This window comes from Pinus tabuliformis, chromosome J (genome assembly GCF_031772625.1).
Source record: "Pinus tabuliformis cultivar Carrire ecotype Pingquan chromosome J, CPIR1, whole genome shotgun sequence".
In the NCBI taxonomy this organism is placed as follows: Eukaryota; Viridiplantae; Streptophyta; class Pinopsida; order Pinales; family Pinaceae; genus Pinus; species Pinus tabuliformis.
The window spans coordinates 784744560-784768319 of record NC_142295.1 but is presented as its reverse complement, the minus strand read 5'-3'; the positions used below and the strand labels follow the sequence as shown (position 1 = coordinate 784768319).

The following is a 23760-nucleotide window of genomic DNA, read 5'->3' as shown; positions in this document are numbered from 1 at the left end:
TGGTTAATCATGGTCAGTCATGGTCGTTTATGGTCATCCATGGTACAACGTCATATTGTGACAAAGATTGTCTCAATATGGAAATAAGTGATAGTCAACCATGGCGAACCATATTCCAATGTCATATTGTGACAAATATTGTCTCCATATTGAAATCAACCATGATCAACCATGGTCAACCATGTTTATTTTAGCATTTATAATATTTGTCATAGGGTTTATATACCTTGGTTTATAATTTTAATATTAGGGTTTATCATAGGATTTTCTCAATATGAAAATCAATCATGGGCAACCATGGTCTAACATTGCATTGTGACAAATATTGTCTCAATATGAAAATCAACTATGATCCACCATGGTCCAACGTTACATTGTGAGAAATATTGTCTTGATATGAAAATCGATCATGGTCAACCAGGGTCAACCATGGTTAGCGGTTCTAGAACCATCAATGATTGGTGAACCAGCAAATCCATTTGCAACTCCTTTGGAGATATTGCCCGAATGGTATTTTTTCCCTGTATTCCAAATAATTCGTACAATACCTAACAAATTATTAGGTGTCCTTTTAATGGGCTCAGTACTCGCGGGATAATTGACGGTGCCTTTTCTAGAGAATGTGAATCAATTTCAGAATCCATTTCGTCGTCCAGTAGCTACAACAGTATCCTTGATCAGTACTGCAGTAGCCCTTTGGTTAGGTATTGGGGCAGCGTTTCCTATTGATGAATCTTTAACTTTAGGTCTTTTCCAATCCAATTTGATCCAACTGTCGAATATAAAAATATTTCAATTTTTTTATTCATATATCTAGGGAGTAGTTGCTTTAAGACAAATTATATCTCCCTAGATATACCCATCTTGTCAGATATTTCTTTCGCGTAATAATTCTACCAGAGGAGATACTCTTACAGGAATAGCCTTAGGCACACCAGTCACAATTTTCATTGCCCAATAACCAATTTGATTCCAGGGCAAAGAATAACCAGTTACACCGAAGGATACGGTCAACACAGCCAAAATTACACCTGTGACCCAAGTTAATTCACGGGGTTTTTTAAATCCACCTGTGAGATAAACATGGAATACGTGCAGGATCATCATTAGAACCATCATACTTGCCGACCATCGATGAATTGATCGGATTAACCAACCAAAGTTAACTTCGGTCATTAGGTATTGAAGACAAGATAATTCCTATAAATCGTCTATATTAGTTCTTTTCTAGGGAACTGATATCACACGAATAGGGTAAAAGATCGTTCAAAGGGCCTATAGTGATTTATCATAGGGATGAGCCGACTTGAAATTTTGGCACTCAAACATGCTGATTCAAGTTCATGTAAAACTTGCTTGATCAAGATAGGTAAAATATTATTGATTTTACGGGACCATATGTTATGATTCGAATCAGTAGGAAATATTACTTTCGACAGAATTCACTCAGAATAGGCTTCAATTTTTTTTCGTAGTAGTGTGAAAAGAAGGAAGGTCTGGCTTCAAGTTGTTCGAGATAAAATAGTGGGATAGTTGTGTTGAGTCTCTCGACCCTTTGGTAAGTTATTATTCATAAGTCACATTGTGATAAAGATTGTCTCAATATAAAAACTCAAACATGGTCAACCATGTTTATTTTAGGGTTTATAATATTTATCTTAGGGTTTATATACAATGGTTTTGTAATATTAATCCCTTGGGGTAAATTATGAATCCCTTTGGTTGATTATTTTCTTGGGTTAATAATATCAACGCTTGGGTTTATTAATCTAAAGGTTCATATTCCTAAGGTATAATATTAGTCATAGGGTATATAATATTAATCTTAGGGTTTAAATAAATCCCTTGCATTTATAATCATGGTAAATGATGGTCAACCATGGTCTAACGTCACATTGTGACAAATATTTTAAAAGTGACAAAGATTATCTCAGTATGAAATCAGCCATGGTCACTCATGGTGAATCGTGGTCTAACGTTGTATTGTGACAAAGATTGTCTCAATATGTAAATGAACCATGGTCAACGATGTTTATTTTAACACTTATAATATTTATCATAGGGCTTATATACCTTGGTTGATAATACTTATTTTAGTGTTTATCATAAGATTTTCTCGATATGAAAATCAATCATGGCCAAACATGGTCCAACGTCACATTGTGGCAAAGATTGTCTCAATATAAAAATCAACTATGGTCCAACGTCGCATTGTGACAAATATTGTCTCAATATGAAAGTCAATCATGGTCAACCATGGTCCAACATTGCATTATGACAAAGATTATCTCAATATGAAAATCAACTCTGGTCAACCATGGTCAAGCACATTTATTTTAGGGTTTATAATATTTATCTTAGGGTTTATATACCTTGGGTTTATAATATTAATCTCTTGGGTTTGATATTATTTCCTTGGGTTTATAATATAAATCCCTTAGGTTTATTAATCTTAGGGTTCATATTCCTAGGGTATGCTATTATTCAGAGGGTTTTTAATATTAATCCTAAGGTTTAATATAATTCTCTTAGGTTTATAATCATGGTCAACCAGGGTCCAACATGGTATTGTAACAAAGATTGTCTGAATATTGAAATCAACCATTGTCAATGATCATGAACCATCAAAAATAATTGTCCACCATGGTCGAATGTCACATTATGGAAAAGATTGTCTCAATATGAAAATCAACCATGATTGATTTATATTTATCTTAGGGTTTATAATATTTATCATAGGTTTTATATACCTTGGTTTATAATATTTATCTCAGTGGTTATCATAGGATTTTCTGGATAGGAAAATAAATCATGGTTAACCATGGTCAATCATGGTCGAGCATGGTCCAATGTCACATTGTGACAAAGATTGTATCAATATGAAAACCAACCAAGGTTAACCATGGTCCAATGTTGCATTGTGAAAGGATTGTTTCGATATGAAAATCAATCATTGTCGACCATGGTCTAGTCTCTCATTATAATAAGGATTGTCTCAATTTGAAAATCATCGATAGTCAACCATGGTCAACCATGTTTATTTAACAGTTTTATAATATTTATTGTAGGGTTTATATACCTTGGGTTTATAATATTAATCCTCTGGGTTTATAATCTCTTGGGTTTATTAGTCTCTTAGGTTTATAATAATCCCTTGAGTTTATTAATAGTATCAAGATTTATTATATTATTAATAATATCCATTGTATATTGATTTGTTATAATAATAATTGTCATTATAATGGTTATCATTATTTTTGTATTTATAATATAATGATAATAATGTTTATAATAAATAATTATCATTATATTTATAGATTTATTATTATTATTATTATCCATTTACCCTTATCAACATATATCAACCACATTTAATAATGTAGTTGATATTATAGTATCAATTCATTATAATATTTCTTGGGTTTATAGTACCAATCCAGTTGGTTTGTAATACTTATCTCTTTTAAAAACAAAACTATTATTATTATTATTTATTCTTAATAATTATTAATAACTACATTTATTTATAATTATTAATTATTTGATCTTGTTTTACAGTGTCAATCCATTTGGTTTATAATATTTATCTTTTTATGAATAATAATTATAATAATTATTAACAATTATAGTTATTATTAATTATTAACATTTTTTTAAACCTTGGCAAGAATATATCTTCATCATGTGTAATATATTACCCCTATCTAGGCGGGGAATTGAACTGGTGACTTCACATCAAGGAATGCCTTAACAGAGCACCTAATCACCATCTATCCAAAACTATGTGGACAATATTAACAATTTAAATTTTTAATTTTTAATAATTAATATTAATTATTTATTATTAATATTTAATATTTATGAATATTTATATTACTTTTTATTGGTTTATTAATAGTGCATAATAATGATAATGGTGATAATATATAATTTATAGATAATTATAAAATTATTAATGTTAATATTTATAAATAAATAATAATAAATGTGTTTGAAGCTTTATGTGGATTTATTTAGATTTTTAAATCTTCAAAAATAAATATCCTTGATATATGCTTATCGACTTTTATCAACCATATTGTTGTGCTAATATAATATATAATAAACATCCATTCAAAATTAATAATGTGGATTTATTTAGATTTTTAAATCTTCAAAATAAAAATATACTTGATATATGCTTATTGACTTCTATCAACCACATTTATTAATATTGTTGCACTAATATAATATAAAATAAACTAAACCATAGTGATAAATAATAATAAATGTGTTTGAAGGTTTATGTGGATTTATTTAGATTTTTAAATCTTCAAAAACAAATATGCTTGATATATGCTTATCGACTTTTATCAACCATACTATTGTGCTAATATAATATATAATAAACATCCATTTAAAATTAATAATTTGGATTTATTTACATTTTTAAATCTTCAAAATAAAAATATACTTGATATATGCTTATTGACTTCTATCAACCACATTTATTAATATTGTTGAGCTAATATAATATAAAATAAACTAAACCATAGTGATAAATAATAATAAATGTGTTTGAAGGTTTCTGTGGATTAATTTAGATTTTTAAATCTTCAAAAACAAATATTCTTGATATATGCTTATCGACTTTTATCAACCATATTGTTGTGCTAATATAATATATAATAAACATCCATTTAAAATTAATAATTTGGATTTATTTAGATTTTTAAATTTTCAAAATAAAAATATACTTGATATATGCTTATTGACTTCTATCAACCACATTTATTAATATTGTTGCGCTAATATAATATAAAATAAACTAAACCATAGTGATAAATAATAATGAATGTGTTTGAAGGTTTATGTAGATTTATTTAAATTTTTAAATCTTCAAAAAAAAATATGCTTCATATATGCTTATCCACTTTTATCAACCATATTGTTGTGCTAATATAATATATAATAAATATCCATTTAAAATTAATAATTTGGATTTATTTAGATTTTTAAATCTTCAAAATAAAAATATACTTGATATATGCTTATTGACTTCTATCAACCATATTGTGGTGCTAATATAATATATAATAAACATCCATTTAAAATTAATAATATGGATTTATTTAAATTTTTAAATCTTCCAAAATAAATATACTTGATATATGCTTATTGAGTTCTATCAACCACATTATTAATATTGTTGTACTAATATAATATAATATAAACTAAAACATAGTTTAGGAAAGGCCACTGGGACTCGGCAACGACTTTATATTAAACCCTAGACCCTGGCCGTTGCAAGAGGCCAATCTCGCTCAAGACGAAGAGACGTGAGGCAATTAAATACGACTGTGTCGGCCATAGTTTATGAAGGGCGGCTGTGACTGAGAAAAGAAGAGCGTCCACCGTGTGGCAGTCACCAAGTGGAGGTCCGAGCTTCTTCAAAAGGCGGGTCAGTCCGGTGCCTCGAACTGAACAGTGTGCATGGCAATGCAGGGAGTAGGAGTTACTGAGGGATGGCTCCTTGTTGCACTGTTTTCAGCATTGGGTGTTGCAGCGGCCAGGTTTTACTGTGGGCAGAAAGCTCGGGGCAGGTGGTCTCTCGTGGGCTTGCTTCCCATGTTGATTTACAGTTACAATGATATCTACGAATGGGCTACGCAGATGCTTATCCTGGGCGGGGGAACTATCACATACAGGAAGGGTGCATGGATGAAATGGGTGGTGACTGCAGATCCTACTAATGTTGAGTACGTCTTGAAGATAAAGTTCCATAACTTCCAGAAGGGCGACTATTTCCGCCAGGTGTTTGGTGACGTTTACGGCGACATGAACCTTTTACTTCAAGAAGGAGAGACTTGGAGGCAATTAAGGGCAACTGTGTCCACGATTTTTGCTGCCGCGAAAACCCGCAACGACGTTATTCAGACCACTTTGAGGTTAGTGCACCAGAGACTTATTCCACTATTCCAGCGCGCCGCTAAAGAGGGCATTGTTCTTGACCTCCAGGAAGTTTTTCATCGCTACACTTTCGACAGCATCTCTCATTTCGCCCTCGGATTCGATCCGGGGTCCCTGAGCCTGGACCTCGCACATAATCGTTTCACAGAGGCATATGACCGGGCCATCGAGCTTTCCAGTCGTCGGTTTCTTGTGCCGGCGCTTTACTGGAAGACACTGAGATTTCTGAATTTGGAGCGGGAATGGCAGATCCATAAAGATGTAAAAGTCATAGATGATTATATCGCGGAGATCTGTGCTACGACCAGGCGAGAGATAGCGCAGAACAGTGCGAATTGTGAGGATTCTCCGGGCTTTTTGCCTCTCCTCCTCCGCCTCGAGAAGGAGACGAACGGCCGCGTGTATTCTGACGACCAGTTGAGAGACGCCTGCCTAAGCGTCATAATGGCAGGCAGGGATACGACGGCCCGGCGCTCGCTTGGTTCTTCTGGCTTCTACAGCAGCACCCTCGCGTGGAAGAGAATATTTTGACGGAGCTCAAAGGCATAATAAAGCGCGGAAAACACGAAACCCACGCAGACCACGAAGAAGCGTTTACGGTGGATGAGTTAAAAGAGATGAACTATTTGCATGCGGCACTCTCAGAGTCTCTACGACTGTACCTGTCACGCCCCCAGATCTACGGTAACTTTTTTTCCGTGCCCGGCAGGGTGCGGCACCACCGTGTACGTTCTTTTCGTTAATACTAGTACATATGGACTACGCTTTAACCGATATAAAAATGGTTTAACCATTATCTTATAACCATGTGAAAAAATTAAACTTCATAATTCATTATAAACCATTCATAACATTTCCATGTGCAATTAAACCGAACAACAATTGCAAATAATCATGTAGAATGGGAGGGGCAACTCCCGATAAAGTCTGCCCAAATATATTATGATCTTTTTCAATAATACAAATGTACAAGTGTGTCGGGCAAAGTCCACGGCCCACACTTTGAATCAATACAACAAGGCATAAGAAGCCTTAACCATACACCATTCTGCACCTTTACATGTGAGCGGGTGGGTGGCCCACACTTTGAATCAATACAACAAGGCATAAGAAGCCTTAACCATACACCATTCTGCACCTTTACATGTGAGCGGGTACCCACCCGGGTCACCAAGACACTCATGTAATTCTGCACCGAACCGTGTACTAAACCTCCTCAACCGTGACCATAAAATCTCCCTTAACCGAGACCTTATTCCACACAAGCCAATCTGAAATATGCGAAGACCTTCTTCACCTTATGCGCATGAGGAATGCGCATCACCTATGTGAACCTTCGCACTTTCCTTGTCTCTTATGCGAAGGAATGTTGAGCAAAAGTCGATGATCCAAATGGCATTCCAACATGCCATATATATATGCTTCTTCGTATGTTTTTAAGAGGGGGTGTGCAGCCCTTAGCCGACCCCCATATTTGCCACATACGCCCACGAACATATGTTTTAACATGTCGGCCTTCATGCCATTTGTTCCATTTATTAATTCATACGCCCTTCATATGTTTTAAGGGGGTGTATTACTCACGGCCAACCCCCATTATGCATATAAGGCCACGTATAAATATTAAATTATATTTTAATCTTCTTATTATTCGCTTATATTTATATGTTGCCCAACATATGCGTATAAGCTCCCACAACATACGCTCATGTACATCAATATGCCCGTTCAACACTTAGTCTTAATTCGGCCCAAGCGTTATTTCGCCATATCTTTCGTCGCACCACATTGCTGTTTTGTCGCACAGTTCGTCGCATGGCAACCGGCGTCCACCCGCTGTAATGTCGCACTCAGCTCGTCACTTCGTCGCTCGCTGCCCGCCATTGTTCTGCCGTCCGTCGTATGCTGCGCTCGCCTATGCTGTAACGCACTCGCCCATCGAACTGAGCCCACGTCCATATACCCGTGTTGTTCATCGCTCGGCTCGTCCATCCACCGGGTGCGGGTCGCCCATGGGTCGCCCGCTACACGGGTCGCCCATGGGTCGCCCATTCGTCGGGTCCACCCATCGTCGGAGGTTCGCCCATCTGCTCGTCGTCGTGTCAAAACGCACCCGCTGTCGTGCACGAGGGCGCCCGCCCATCGTGCACGCCTGCCCGAGACTCGAGGGCGTCACACTCTCCTCCACCCGAAAACGTTGTCGTCCCGACAACACACCATCTTAGTGACTCTCCACCAAGACTAGTATCGACCATAATGTAGACCCCTCCATATAAGGCAACCATCACTGCCACATATATAAGGCCCGTCTCCATCAAGTCATCGCCATGTGCAAACTGCCCATGTATAAGTGCTACACATCCTGGTTATGTGTCAACACCCATAATCCATGCTCAGGTCCATGAAAACTCCATCCATCACATCTGCAACATGCTGTCCACGAAGTGTTGGTGTCAATGTGCTAAGTCTGCCACATCTATCCCAACATCATCATGTGTGCAAAGTAGTTGAGTCTCGGCTCAACCCATGTCTAAGTACAGCCACCAAGGCATCATCATCATCATCGTGACCCCATCACCTCAAAGTGCCTCATCGATCCTCCTCATCAAGTCACTCTTCCAAGCCATGTCCCATGCATGTGCCTTGGAAGTATGCATCCCATACTGCATGAAAGTCATCTGACCTCAGCTCCTCAATGCATCAGACCTCTAAGTCCACCATGTATGATGTCTCAAAAGTCACAACGATCTCATGTCATCATGAGCTCCTCCACCAAAGGTCCACCAAGACTATCTCTTGGTCTCGGCCATGAGAAGTCCATCTAAGCATCATCATCACGAGTCCCTTCCATCACAGCTCCTCCACCAAGGTGTCCATCAAGACTATCTCTTGGTCTCGGCCATGAGAAGTCCCCCCAAGGGTGTGCCCTTCAACCTGTCCATGAGTCATGCCGGGCACATAGCCATGTGGCTAAAGCATGACCCAAATCATCCATAACGATCATCAAGTTCCACCCTTGTCACGGGCCCTTGTACCTTCAACCATAAGGTCACAAGTAACCCCAACAAGTCCTTCAGCAGGTAACAACCCTTGCTTCTCCATACAAGGCTCCATCATAGTCATCCATAGTAAGATGTCTTCATACTTAGGCAAGCTGATCTTACCCTCTCCTACACATGATCCATCTACCAAATGTCCAAATGAAACACAAGTATCCATACTCACTTTACCAATATGAGGCTCCTCCATATGAGTGACCTCACCCATCCATGTCGATAAGCTGCACGATCCTGGTTCAACTTGATCACCTTCAAGTTCTGCCTCTATCGAGTCCTCATCATCATGTGATTCTTCCATCCATGCTGCCAACCTGTATGATCCTGGTTCAACTTGATTAAGTTCAAGTTCGGCCTTCATCATATCCTCATCATCACACGGTCCTTCCATATGAGTATCTTCGTCGGTCCATGTCCATGAGCTCCCTGACTCGAGCTTAGCTTGATCATCTTCAAGTCTAACCTTCATCATCGTTAAGTCTTCAACATCTTCGGCCATCATGACTTCCTCTTCCTGGTCAATTACAACAGTCTTCTTACCAAGAAGCCTCTTCTTTATCTCCTCCCCAATTTGCTTGAGTTCAGCCTTCAACCGGGCTCTTTCATCAAAGAGCTCTTGAAGATCATCGAGTTCCATATCTGTCATGTTTGCCAAGTCACCTGCTTTAGATCAAGCAGATTCACCTTCAATTTCAGCCAAGACAACCTTGTCCAAGTTTCCACGAGCAACCTTGCTCTTATACCACCTGTCACGCCCCCAGATCTACGGTAACTTTTTTTCCGTGCCCAGCAGGGTGCGGCACCACCGTGTACGTTCTTTTCGTTAATACTAGTACATATGGACTACGCCTTAACCGATATAAACATGCTTTAACCATTATCTTATAACCATGTGAAAGAATTAAACTTCATAATTCATGGGATCATTAGAGAAGATTAGTGTGCATGAGGGCTATGAAACTTTAGAGTTATATATAATAATTAGAGTGAGTTGCTAGAAGAAATTAGTTTATTAGTTATTAAATCTTTAATATTATTCGTAAAAGATTATGGAAATAATTATTTTCTGAGGTGAAGATTTATTAAAGAGTTATTATTGTATACTAAGTTTAATAATTATTTATTAATTTAATAATAATTTTTTTATTAAATTTTTTTATATTTATGTAAATTAATTATGTTATAGCTGAAATAATTAATTTAAAAGTTCTTATTATTATAAATAAATATGATTAGAATTATTTATGTTTAATATTAAGAGAATGAATTAAAAAAAATTAGAATTTTTTTTTTTTTTGAGATTCTTTATTTGTTGCTATGAGAAGTCTCATTTATTAAGTGTTTCCATCTATTACTGATGTTAAGGCTTTCATCACAGTTCACATTATTCTTTCTTTTTCCAATTTTTATGGCCTCTTTAATTTTTCGTTTTAGGTAGTGCTCTTCTTTCGTGACAAGTTTAGCTTCTTCCATTCGGATGTAGTGTGAGGATGAGAAAGCATTCTCTACAAGAGCATATTTTGTGGTTCTATTCCTAGATATGTCTGCAACATACTCTTTAAGTCTAATGTTAAGTGATCTTCCTATTTCGTCTATGTATTCTTTTCCCCAAGAGCAAGGAACTATGTAAACCCCTTTTTGCAGGTTAGGGTTTATAGGGTCATTTTTGGAGTCTATGGTTTTTCTAAATGCATTTGGGGGCATGAAAGCAATATTGATGTTGTGTTTGTTTAGGATTCTAGATATTCTATTTGTAGTTCCTTTTATATATGGCAAAGAGATTTTTGGAATGTCTAGGACTTTCTTTATATTATTTCTATTGAGCGTTTGGCAGATGGTTTTCTTGATGATGTTTCTATTATATGCATTATGTTCAAAGACTTGGTGGAGGTGGTTTAGTTCATGCTTTAGGTGATCCGAGTCAGAAATTGCAGTAGCTCTTGTAGTTAGGATTTTAATAATTCCATATTTTTGTTTGGGATAATGATGAGAGTTTTTGTGTAGGTATCTTTCAGTGTGATTTTTATTTCTCTACAGGAGATAAGTTTCCCGTTTTTTTTTGGATAAAAGGATGTAAAGAAAGGGTAACTAGTTATCCTTTTCTATTTAAATGGTGAATTTAATGTGACTTGAGAGACTGTTAATGTGAGTTAAAAAATCTTCCAGTTTATTTTTACCATGAATCCATTTTGCAAAAACATTGTCGACAAATCTTTTCCATTCTTTTGGGGTGTAAGGAAAATATTTGAGGGATTTTTGTTCAAAATGTTCCACGTATATGTTAGCAATTATAGGAGATAGAGGAGATCCCATTGCTACTCCATGACTTTGTTCACAATCTTTTCCTTTAAAGATGAAATATGTTGATTTTAGGAAAAATTTTAGGAGATTTATAGTTTTGTTACCAGTAATTGATTTCATAGTGTCGATGGCTTCTTCTATCAGTATCATAGTGTACAGGGAAGTAATTTCAAAACTCACCATGAGATCTTCGTCTTTTGTTTCAAGGTTTTTGGTCCATTAAACAAATGTTGCAAAGTCTTTTATATAAGATGAGGTGCTTCTGCCTAAGAGGTGTAACTTTTTAGCAAGGTATTGAGTAAGGAGGTAGGTGGGTGAACTTATGATATTGACTATATGTCTTAAAGGGATACCGTCTTTATGAACTTTGGGAGCTCCATATATTCTAGAAGTGATGGAGCTAGTAGGAGTGATTCTCTTTTTTTGTAATAGTGTCAAGAGATGAATCTTTTATTTTCTTGGTGACCACCGTAAGGATTTTAGCGCTAGGGTTCTTATCTAAGATTTTATAGCAACCACTATTGTTTAGGTTTTCTTCCATTTTTCTGTCATATTCAGAGAAATGGAAGAACACCTAAAGATAACTTAACAAGATTTAAAAATTTGTTATTTCATAAATGTCCAAGTTATGTAGAAGAAATCAATCTAAAGTTATGTACAATATATGTTGATATATTTGTTGACTTGTTTATCCCCCTCATTGTCATGTTTGCCTCCTTCTAGCTCAAGTGGGTTTATTTATGAGTCTCTATTAAGGCAAGCCTTATCCACTTGTTTGTTGGCCATTATTAGTTTAGAATTGACCAATGCAACTTATAATGTTTAACTTTGAAAATTAAACACTTATTTTTCAATATTATTAAAAAAATTAATTTTCAACACACATGATATTATTTATTTAAATGACTTTATTCTTGCCCTACTTCAATGATAACTTAACAAGATTTAAAAATTTGTTATTTGGCAAATGTCTAAGTTATGTAGAAGAAATCAATCTAAATTTGTTGTGTTTCCATAGGTGTCCATTGAATCTTCTTAGTAACCATCCTCACCTAAGATTGGAAAATCATCTCCCACCCATGTAGCATATGTTACATTATATCTACTTTTAAAATGAGTTTTAATATCTTAGTTTAGTCAAAATTGATCTTTTTGTACTAATCAAACATATTACAGTTGTCTATGTAGGTGCCATTGTTATTTCCCCTTTTATACCCAGCCAATTCCATCCTTCACCCATCCCATTTAGTCCACATTACGTGCCAAGTCTGACCATTAGGTCCCCCTCAACACTTGGCATTCCCATTTCCTCCCTAAGGCACTTCCCTATATTATATAACTAGTGGAGGTGTGTCGACTCTAACATCCAATATATTTTCATTTACACCCTTCCACCATGCCCACATCCATTCACCTTGTGCCACTCTATCATTAGATCCATAGGTGTATTGACTCAAACACCCAATATATTTTCCATTACGCCCTCCACCATGGCCACATCCATTCACCTTGTGCCACTCTATCATTAGATCCGTCCTATCACTGCATCCATTATTGCAACAACCAGTATTGTATCTACTAAAAATACATGAGTTATAATGGTGCAAATTTAGTTGTTGCAACTACATCCTCCCTAACACCTATCATTGCCTCAGAGAAAGTTGCCTAGCCAAGTTCTACATCTCTTGTTAGTGCATCCACTATTGAAACAACAAGTATTGCATATATTTTAGTTACATCTATTGTTATTGTAACTACATCCTCCCTAGTGTAACATGCTTCACATTACTCATGTCTTGTTAATATTAAATTATGATTGAAATTTCAACATGGAGAACTACGACTGCTTGATACGATGATTGGAATTTTTGAACTTGCTTCCCTCCGAGGAGTTTCTGGTATATGATGCCAGATTCTGGATTGCTCTTGTAAAGATGCGGCCACCCCAATGTCTCGTGCCCACAGGAGTCGAGAACAGTGGTCAACGCCATGACCAGTGGTCAGCTAAAGCAATCATCTACGTTATTGGTGTTTCCCTTCTTATACTTAATTTTCAGAGGGAAATGTTACAGATAGGTGGAACATTTATGATGGCAATCATTCTAAAACTTCCCTTGTGTCTGTATGAACTGTAGAGGTCATTGGTCTATGTGGATGACCATTTCCTTCCCCAGAATGTAATGCCTCCATTGACGACATATCTACACAATGGAATACATTTCTCTGTCATAAGTGGGGTACTTTCTGACTATGTCTAAAATTGTCTCACTTCGGTAAGCCATTAGATTCCCATGCTAATTAAGAACCACACCAATAGCATAGTCGAAGGCATCTGTCTCAATGTCAGGTGTAGAACAGAGGCGATTCTTCAACTCGGAGAATGCTTTTTGTTGGTTTATGACCAAAATAACTTTAATTTTGCTCTGCCCTTGGTGACTTGACTTAAAGGCCAAGTGATATGAGATAACCCCAACATGAACCTACAGTATAAATTGGCAAGACCCAAAAAGCTCCAGAGCTCTATTAGAGTGGTTGGAGCTAGCCAATCCCGAATGACTTGTATCTTGGATGGGTCCACATGTACAACCTGATCACCAATGATATTTCCCAGATATTGAACCTAGGTCAGGCCAAAGGTGCATTTCTCCAAGTTAGCACACAACTTTTGTTGTCGCAGGGCTTGAAGGAATTGTCAAATATGGTGGAGGTGTTCTTCCCAACTCTGGCTGATCATCAAGATGTCATCTAAATACACCACCATGAATGCATTGGTGAAGGGTCACAAGGTGTCATCCATCAGTCTCATGAACGTTGCAGGGGTGTTCATCAATCCAAACGGAATGACCAACTATTCAAAAAGGCCCGCCTTGGATTTGAAGGAAGTCTTCCACACAACGGAGGGTTCAATAGGCACCTAGTGATATCCTAACTTCAAGTTAATATTGCTGAAATTTTTGGCCCCTTTGAGCTGGTCCAGAAGGTCATCAATCCACGGGATTGGGCACCTATTCCAGACAGTGATCTTGTTCAGTGCCCGATAGTCAATACAAAGCATCCAGGTCTCATCCTTCTTCTGTACCAATACAATTAGGCTCCCATAGGGTGATGAGCTTGGCCTAATGTGCTCTTTCTATAATAGTTCTTGAACTTGCCTCGTGATCTCATTGTTCTCTAGGACAGAGGTTTAGTAGATTGTTCCATTGGGTAGCAGCGCACCTGGGGTTAGATCCATGGAGTGTTTGACCTGACAGTTTAGAGGTACCCCTGTGGGTAAGGTGAAAATATCCTTGTACTCCTCCATGACCTTGTCCATCTGTTGTTGTTGTGGAGAGGAGCCCTGCCTAGAAGCTATGGCCACAACCTTCTTCTTTCCCTAGGGGTGAATCATAAAGAAATTTTTTTCTTAGTCTAGGAAATGATCTTACTGCATTTATTTGCAGTAATCAAAGAGATGGCAGTAGGTGGGGCTACCTCTGATATCCTATACAACTTATTATCCAAAGTAATAATCATAAAGCGAGGTCGAGACTCATATAGAGCATGTCGCTTCCACAAGTATGGTTGTCCTAAAAATACACTGCAAACTTCAAGAGGAGCAACGTCACACAGTACCTCATCCGTGGAGGGCTTGATGCTATAGGGAAGGCATCAATGTTGGCTAACGCAAAGATCTTGTCCTTGGTGAAGCCACCTGATTGTGTATTGATCTAGGTTCCTTCAACTACCAAAATTATCCAAGGTCTTTTACTTATGTGATGTTGTTAGAATTAAATTTAAAATAACAAAAAATAACCACATGTGCATGCTTAAACAAGAGGAAACATGACAATGATTAGCAAGTCAAAACATGAGACATTTTATAACAGATTTTGTCCAGTGTGGATTGTCTCCGGGCCCAGTGTCAAGATGGTGTTGGCTGCTTCATATAATGCTAGAAATGATGATGATGTACATGGAAAACACTTTGTCATAGCAAGGTCATATGTCCTCAAACAAGAGTGGCTTGTGTCTTCATGAGATGTTCCACTTATAGGAATTCTCACTCAATAAGGCTTCCTCTTAGCATGAAAAACTAAAATGATCTCACACACTGTGGCAATGAGTATCCCTTCAACATTGTTACATAGTGATCTCCACAACAATACATAGCATCACAAGCTAAATACATCTCACATAATGTGGCAAAATCGATCCCACAACATAAAATCAAATAAGGATCTCAAAACATAATACATCATCTCAGCAATTATCAAGGAAAACATGACATGACTAATTCATGTACCTTCACCTTTGAAGTTGGCTGAAAAATGGAAGGCTCAACTACAAAAAATGGCAACACCACTAATTTTTTCGTCGAGAGGTGTAAAATTGACTATCCATTTGTCAAATTCTTAAACTCTCAAAATATGGGCCTATAGGAATCTTTTAGATTCCCCCTGATTCTCCAAAGATTATGTTTTATGGGCAAACTGGAAATATGAAACTTAGATCACAAATCTGATCTTGCCATCACGATCCTTTTGAGATTTTGAGACTTTTGATTATAATTTTGGTTGCATTCTAACTCTGACGAATTTCAGCCTTCAAGGAATCTAGAAGATTCCCTCAAGATTCTTCAAAGATTTTGCTCTGCTCGGAATCTACAAATCTGCTATTGAGATGGTGATTTTGATTTCACCATCATGTTCCGTGTGAAATTTCAATTAAAATGACTGCAAACTTCATATCATTTTGAAAAAATGAAAATTTACCTCCTTGGAGAATCTTCAAGCATCAAGGAATATTCTATGAGAATTTGTCTCGAAATGCGTACAAATCATGGTTCCATTGGATTGTGGTTCTGTCTATCTTTAACTTGGTCACCATTCTGCCATGTTGCCTCTGTTCTGTCGCCTCATTCGCTCGCGATTAAAGTAATGGGTTGTTGGCTTAATGGTTAAATTTTGCAATGGTAATCGTGGGGTCAGGAGATCAAATTCCACCCCTTCCAAACTTGGCGTGCATAAACATTTTTGGCGTGACAATTAATTTTTGTTTGAGCGGTTAATATTAAATGGTGAATGATTGTGAATACATTTCAGTGTTTTTTGTGGAACCGCCGCATGGGTGGGGTCGATGGACCCGTCGAGAGTGGGTTCGGCTCCCATCAGTTTCGGTATATATTGAATATTTGGTGTAGTGGGGTGGAGGGGGTGGTGGCCCGCCACTTCTTTAATTATTATTTTTTATTTAAAATAAAAATCACATTTTAAAATCATTGGAAAATAAGGGTCATTGGTAAAACTAAGTAGGCCACAATTTCACCCACCCGGTGGCCAAATTCCAATGACCGCTGCTAGTGTAATTTGTAGGTCCATTAACCCTGCCACTTCGCCAAGTCAACCCTCAAATTTGACATTCTCTAAATTCTTCATATGAGCTAATATTTGAGTGTCATTCACACCATTAGATTCATGGGGACGATCACTTCGATCTGGTGCTGGTTGGAGAGAAATCTAACACTTTGAATTTTGACAATTTTTGAGCCCTCTTGGACTTTTGCATGTGTTTGGAGCCACCTAGATCATGTACGGCTGTGGATGTGTTGTAGTATTTAGGCCCATCCACTTCAAACCTCTGCTAAAATGAGGTTCTGTTGGCTCCCATTATCGACAATGAACCATAGTAGAGAACCCTTCACCCACATCTGTGAGTGGAAGAGGCGTTCCCTCTCCTCTAGATATTTAGGCTCAATCTTATGGATCTTGGTGGTGGCCATGGTGGCACTGGGCTACGCATTAATGATATGCTTCCCTTTTTTAGTTCCCTTATCGAGTTATAATTTAGAGTTAGAACCTGCATCTGATTCGAAAGCCTTCAGCTCGGCCACCAGTGACTACTTGGACCAACACTCACTTGTATTGTGAGTAGAGCTCTTATGGAACTCACACCATTTTCCAGTGTGCTTCTTTGTCTTCGTGGTGTTGTTCTTTGCTTGCAGCTTCGGCATGCTGTCCTGGGTAGCCCCGCCTTATCTTGGTAATTTGTTCTATTGTTTGGGGGAACCTTTTCCTTCCTTTGCATTTGTAGATCCAAAGTCTCGCTTCTTCTGTTTAAACTTCTACTCAATATTGAAAGCGTACCGATACTTCGTGCTAAGCGACGAAATGTCCAGGAACTCCATCCCATCTTGGATGTACTTTTGTATACAATCACGGTACTTGAGCACCAAATGTAGCTTAGTATCCTTGATACCCATCTTCGTGCGAAGGGTATGGAAAATATTTGTGAACTCTGGCACCTCTTGGTCCCTTCCATGCCTTAGCATGGTCGACTTTATGTATTTGTCTTCATAGCTCCTGACAAGGTAATATTGTTCCTTGATAACGTCTCGGAAGGAATTCTAAGTGGGTGTGGCTAAAAAAAATGAGGGTTCACTCTCATCCTTTTGTTCACAATAGGTTTCCCACTAGTCCTTGACGTGTGGGGCAGCTTTAACAAGTGAAAAAGTAATTTTTTCCTGACTTGAAAGTTCATGAACTGAAAAATATCCTTCCAACGTATTTAACCATTTATCTATGATGTCTGCATCTATCAGTCATTCGAATATGGTAATATCGAAGTTAAATTGTACCTTAAAAGGAGTACTGCCTCTAGAGTGGCTGTTGGATGAAGATGCATCGCCTATGGGTAGTCGTTGAAGGATTTGGGCAAAGTTATCCATCATCTTGTCCCTCTGTCGCTCGAGGGATTCATCAAGAAACATTTTGAAAGGATCTCCTGCCTCCTCATCTTTATTTTCTTCCGCCATGGGAGGTTGCTGGGTTTTGCGAGGTTGATCTTGCAATGGTTCAACCAGATCAACCCCTAACTCCTTATACCCTGACCTCGTTGGGGACATGCAAAGAAAAACAAATAAAGAGGAGACTGCTCTAATACCATTGATCCAAACTTAAACAGGAATGCAAAAACTTATACATATAAACATAAGCACAGATATGCAGTAGAAAAACACTTCATTTCATTAATAGAAAAATATTGAACTATGCTTACAAATAGAATGGAAATAGGATACCTCAAGTGATGGTAGCTTATCTCTGAGAAGAGATGCGGCTACATGTCTCTAAACTGTGTTACCATGAGGCTCAAGGGCTTATTTATTATTAGAAAACATTAGAAAACCCTAGACAACCAAAACCCTAACTGCAGGAGATGTAACACCAAGCATTTGTGGGCCTCGTTGGGGTTAGTTAGGCAACCAACTTCTCGGGGTCATAACTTGGTCATCTTATCTCCGTTTGGCACATACGATACATTGTTGGAAAGGTCTCACTGAGTACCGCATGTTTTGCTGCAGACCCTTGCATATGACCATGGGCTTCCTATGGATGCCAAAAGATGTCGTTTATGGGGTCAAAACTACTCCAGAAGTTCAGGACTCAAAAAACTACTAAAAATAATAAATGCTGAAATGAACAAGGAGACAGATGAAACTGACTCAGGGGTGTAGGTGGAATAGGTGAGTGGCCACCAATATCTACCTAGATCATTGTCCAACATTGCATTGTGATAAATATTCTCTTAATTATTCCCTTGGGTTTAAAATCCATTGGGTTTATTAATCCCTTGGGTTTATAATATTAATATTGAGGTTTATATTATTAATGTTAGGCTTTAATGTTTATTTTAGAGTTTATAATATTTATCTCAAGGTTTATATCCCTTAGGTTTTTAATATTAATCCTTTGGACTTGTGAAAAAGATTTTCTAAATATGAAAACCAATTATGGTCAAACATGGTCGACCATGGTAAATTATAGTTAACCATGATCCAACACCACATTGTGAAAAAGGATGTCTCAATATGGAAATCAACCATGGTCAACCATGGTCGAACATCACATTGTGAGAAATATTGTCTCAATATGAAAATCAATCATGGTCAATCATAGTCAACCATGGTGACATTGTGACAAAGATTGTCTCATGGTCCAACGTAACATTGTGACAACAATTGTCAACCATGTTTATTTTCGAGTTTATAATATTTACATAGGGGTTTATATACCTTGGGTTTATAATATTAATTCCTTGGGTTTAATATTATTCCCTTGGGTTTATAATCCCCTAGGTTTTTAGTATTAATCCCTTGGGCTTATTATTCCTTTGGGTTTATAATATCAATCCCTTGGCCTTATTAATGTAATGGTTCATATTAATAGGGAATAATATTATTCATAAGGTTTATACCAGTAATCCTTGGGCTTAATATAAATCCATTGGGTTTATAAATCATGGTCAATCATGGTCCAACGTCACAATGAGACAAAGATTGCCTCAATATGAAAATCAACTATGTTAAAAAATCATCAAACCTCATCAACCATTGTTAATCATTGTTAACCATGGTCCAAAGTTACAGTGTGACAAATCTTGTCTCAATATGAAAATCAACCATTGTCAACCATGGTCCAACGTCACATTGTGACAAATATTGTCTCAATATAAAAATCTATCACGGTGAAGTATGATGAACCATGATCCAACGTCGTATTGTGGCAATTATTCTGTTAATATGTAAAACAACCATGGTTAACCATGTTTATTTTAGTGTTTATAATATTTATCATAGGGTTCATATATCTTGGTTTATAATATTTATATAACGGTTTATCATAGGATTTTCTCGATATGAAAATCAATCATGGTCAACCATGGTCCAATGTCACATTGTGACAAATATTGTCTCAATATGAAAATCAACCATGGTAAAGCATGGTCTAACGTCGCACTGGACAAAGATTGTCTTGATATGAAAGTCAATAATGGTCAACCGTGGTTAACCATGGTCCAACACTGCATCCTCGCAAAGATTGTCTCAATATGAAAATCAACCATGGTTAATCATGGTCATCCATGTTTATTTTAGGGTTTATATACCTTGGGTTTACAATATTAATCCCTTGATTTTAATATTATTCCCTTAGGTTTAAAATTCCTATGGTTTTTAATATTTATCCATTGTGTTTATTATTCCCTTGAGATTATAGTATGAATCCCTTGGTTTTATTAATTACTCAGGTTTAATATAAAACACTTGCGCTTATAATCATGGCCAACCATAGTCCAACATCAATTGTGAAAAAGATAATCTGTATATTAAAATTAACCATGGTCAACCATTATCAACCATCGTCAATCATGGTCCAATCTCACATTCTGACAATGATTGTCTCAATATGAAAATCAACCATGGTCAACCATTGTCCAACATTACATTGTGACAAAGATTGTCTCAACATGAAAATAAACCATGGTAAAACATGTTTATTTTAGGGTTTATAATATTTATCGAACGGTTTATATACCTAGGGTTTATAATATTAATCCCTTCATTTATAATCCCTTGGGATTTTAGTATTAATCCCTTGGGTTTATTCTTCCCTTGGGTTTATAATATCAATCCCTTGGGTTTATTAACTAAGGGTTCATGTTCCTAGGGTATAACATTATTCATAGGGTTCATAATATTAATCTTAGGGTTTAATATGAATCCCTCGGGTCTATAATCATAATCAACAATGGTCCAAAGTCACATTATGACAAATATTGTCTCAATATGAAAATCAACTATGGTCAACCATCGTCAACCATCGTCAATCATCGTCAATCATGGTCAACCATTTTCAATCATCATCAATCATGGTCAACCATGGTCCAACGTCACATTTTGACAAAGATTGTCTCAATATGAAAATCAACCATGATCAGCCATGGTTAATCATGGTCAGTCATGGTCGTTTATGGTCATCCATGGTACAACGTCATATTGTGACAAAGATTGTCTCAATATGGAAATAAGTGATAGTCAACCATGGTGAACCATATTCCAATGTCATATTTTGACAAACATTGTCTCCATATTGAAATCAACCATGATCAACCATGGTCAACCATGTTTATTTTAGCATTTATAATATTTGTCATAGGGTTTATATACCTTGGTTTATAATTTTAATATTAGGGTTTATCATAGGATTTTCTCAATATGAAAATCAATCATGGGCAACCATGGTCTAACATTGCATTGTGACAAATATTGTCTCAATATGAAAATCAACTATGATCCACCATGGTCCAACGTTACATTGTGAGAAATATTGTCTTGATATGAAAATCGATCATGGTCAACCAGGGTCAACCATGGTTCAATGTCACATTGTGATAAAGATTGTCTCAATATAAAAACTCAAACATGGTCAACCATGTTTATTTTAGGGTTTATATACAATGGTTTTGTAATATTAATCCCTTGGGGTAAATTATGAATCCCTTTGGTTGATTATTCCCTTGGGTTAATAATATCAACGCTTGGGTTTATTAATCTAAAGGTTCATATTCCTAAGGTATAATACTAGTCATAGGGTATATAATATTAATCTTAGGGTTTAAATAAATCCCTTGCATTTATAATCATGGTAAATGATGGTCAACCATGGTCTAACGTCACATTTTGACAAATATTTTAAAAGTGACAAAGATTATCTCAGTATGAAATCAGCCATGGTCACTCATGGTGAATCCTGGTCTAACGTTGTATTGTGACAAAGATTGTCTCAATATGTAAATGAACCATGGTCAACGATGTTTATTTTAACACTTATAATATTTATCATAGGGCTTATATACCTTGGTTGATAATACTTATTTTAATGTTTATCATAGGATTTTCTCGATATGAAAATCAATCATGGCCAAACATGGTCCAACGTCACATTATGGCAAAGATTGTCTCAATATAAAAATCAACCATGGTCCAACGTCGCATTGTGACAAAGATTGTCTCAATATGAAAGTCAATCATGGTCAACCATCGTCCAACATTGCATTATGACAAAGATTATCTCAATATGAAAATCAACTCTGGTCAACCATGGTCAAGCACATTTATTTTAGGGTTTATAATATTTATCTTAGGGTTTATATACCTTGGGTGTATAATATTAATCTCTTGGGTTTGATATTATTTCCTTGGGTTTATAATATAAATCCCTTAGGTTTATTAATCTTAGGGTTCATATTCCTAGGGTATGCTATTATTCAGAGGGTTTTTAATATTAATCCTAAGGTTTAATACAATTCTCTTGGGTTTATAATCATGGTCAACCAGGGTCCAACATGGTATTGTAACAAAGATTGTCTGAATATTGAAATCAACCATTGTCAATGATCATGAACCATCGAAAATAATTGTCCACCATGGTCGAATGTAACATTATGGAAAAGATTGTCTCAATATGAAAATCAACCATGATTGATTTATATTTATCTTAGGGTTTATAATATTTATCATAGGTTTTATATACCTTGGTTTATAATATTTATCTCAGTGGTTATCATAGGATTTTCTGGATAGGAAAATAAATCATGGTTAACCATGGTCAATCATGGTCGACCATGGTCCAATGTCACATTGTGACAAAGATTGTATCAATATGAAAACCAACCAAGGTCAACCATGGTCCAATGTTGCATTGTGAAAAGATTGTTTCGATATGAAAATCAATCATTGTCGACCATGGTCCAGTGTCTCATTATAATAAGGATTGTCTCAATTTGAAAATCATCGATAGTCAACCATGGTCAACCATGTTTATTTAACAGTTTTATAATATTTATTGTAGGGTTTATATACCTTGGGTTTATAATATTAATCCTCTGGGTTTATAATCTCTTGGGTTTATTAGTCTCTTAGGTTTATAATAATCCCTTGAGTTTATTAATAGTATCAAGATTTATTATATTATTAATAATATCCATTGTATATTGATTTGTTATAATAATAATTGTCATTATAATGGTTATCATTATTTTTGTATTTATAATATAATGATAATAATGTTTATAATAAATAATTATCATTATATTTATAGATTTATTATTATTATTATTATCCATTTACCTTATCAACATATATCAACCACATTTAATAATGTAGTTGATATTATAGTATCAATTCATTATAATATTTCTTGGGTTTATAGTACCAATCCAGTTGGTTTGTAATACTTATCTCTTAAAAAAAAAAAAACTATTATTATTATTATTATTTATTCTTAATAATTATTAATAACTACATTTATTTATAATTATTAATTATTTGATCTTGTTTTACAGTGTCAATCCATTTGGTTTATAATATTTATCTTTTTATGAACAATAATTATAATAATTATTAACAATTATAGTTATTATTAATTATTAACATTTTTTTAAACTTTGGCAAGAATATATCTTCATCATTTGTAATATATTACCCCTATCTAGGCGGGAATTGAACTGGTGACTTCACATCAAAGAATGCCTTAACAAGCCACCTAATCACCATCTATCCAAAACTATGTGGACAATATTAACAACTTAAATTATTAATTATTAATAATTAATATTAATTATTTATTATTAATATTTAATA

General features: G+C 35.8%; 1 protein-coding gene across 1 annotated transcript; it reads left to right on the top strand.

The window, feature by feature from the left end:
- Positions 1-5472: 5472 nt before the first annotated feature.
- On the top strand, positions 5473-6692 carry LOC149229064 (cytochrome P450 86B1-like). The gene is made up of 2 exons (XM_089380950.1): positions 5473-6350; positions 6401-6692. The coding sequence occupies exons 1-2, from the start codon at positions 5473-5475 to the stop codon at positions 6690-6692; spliced, it is 1170 nt and encodes a 389-aa protein (XP_089237076.1).
- Positions 6693-23760: the final 17068 nt, after the last annotated feature.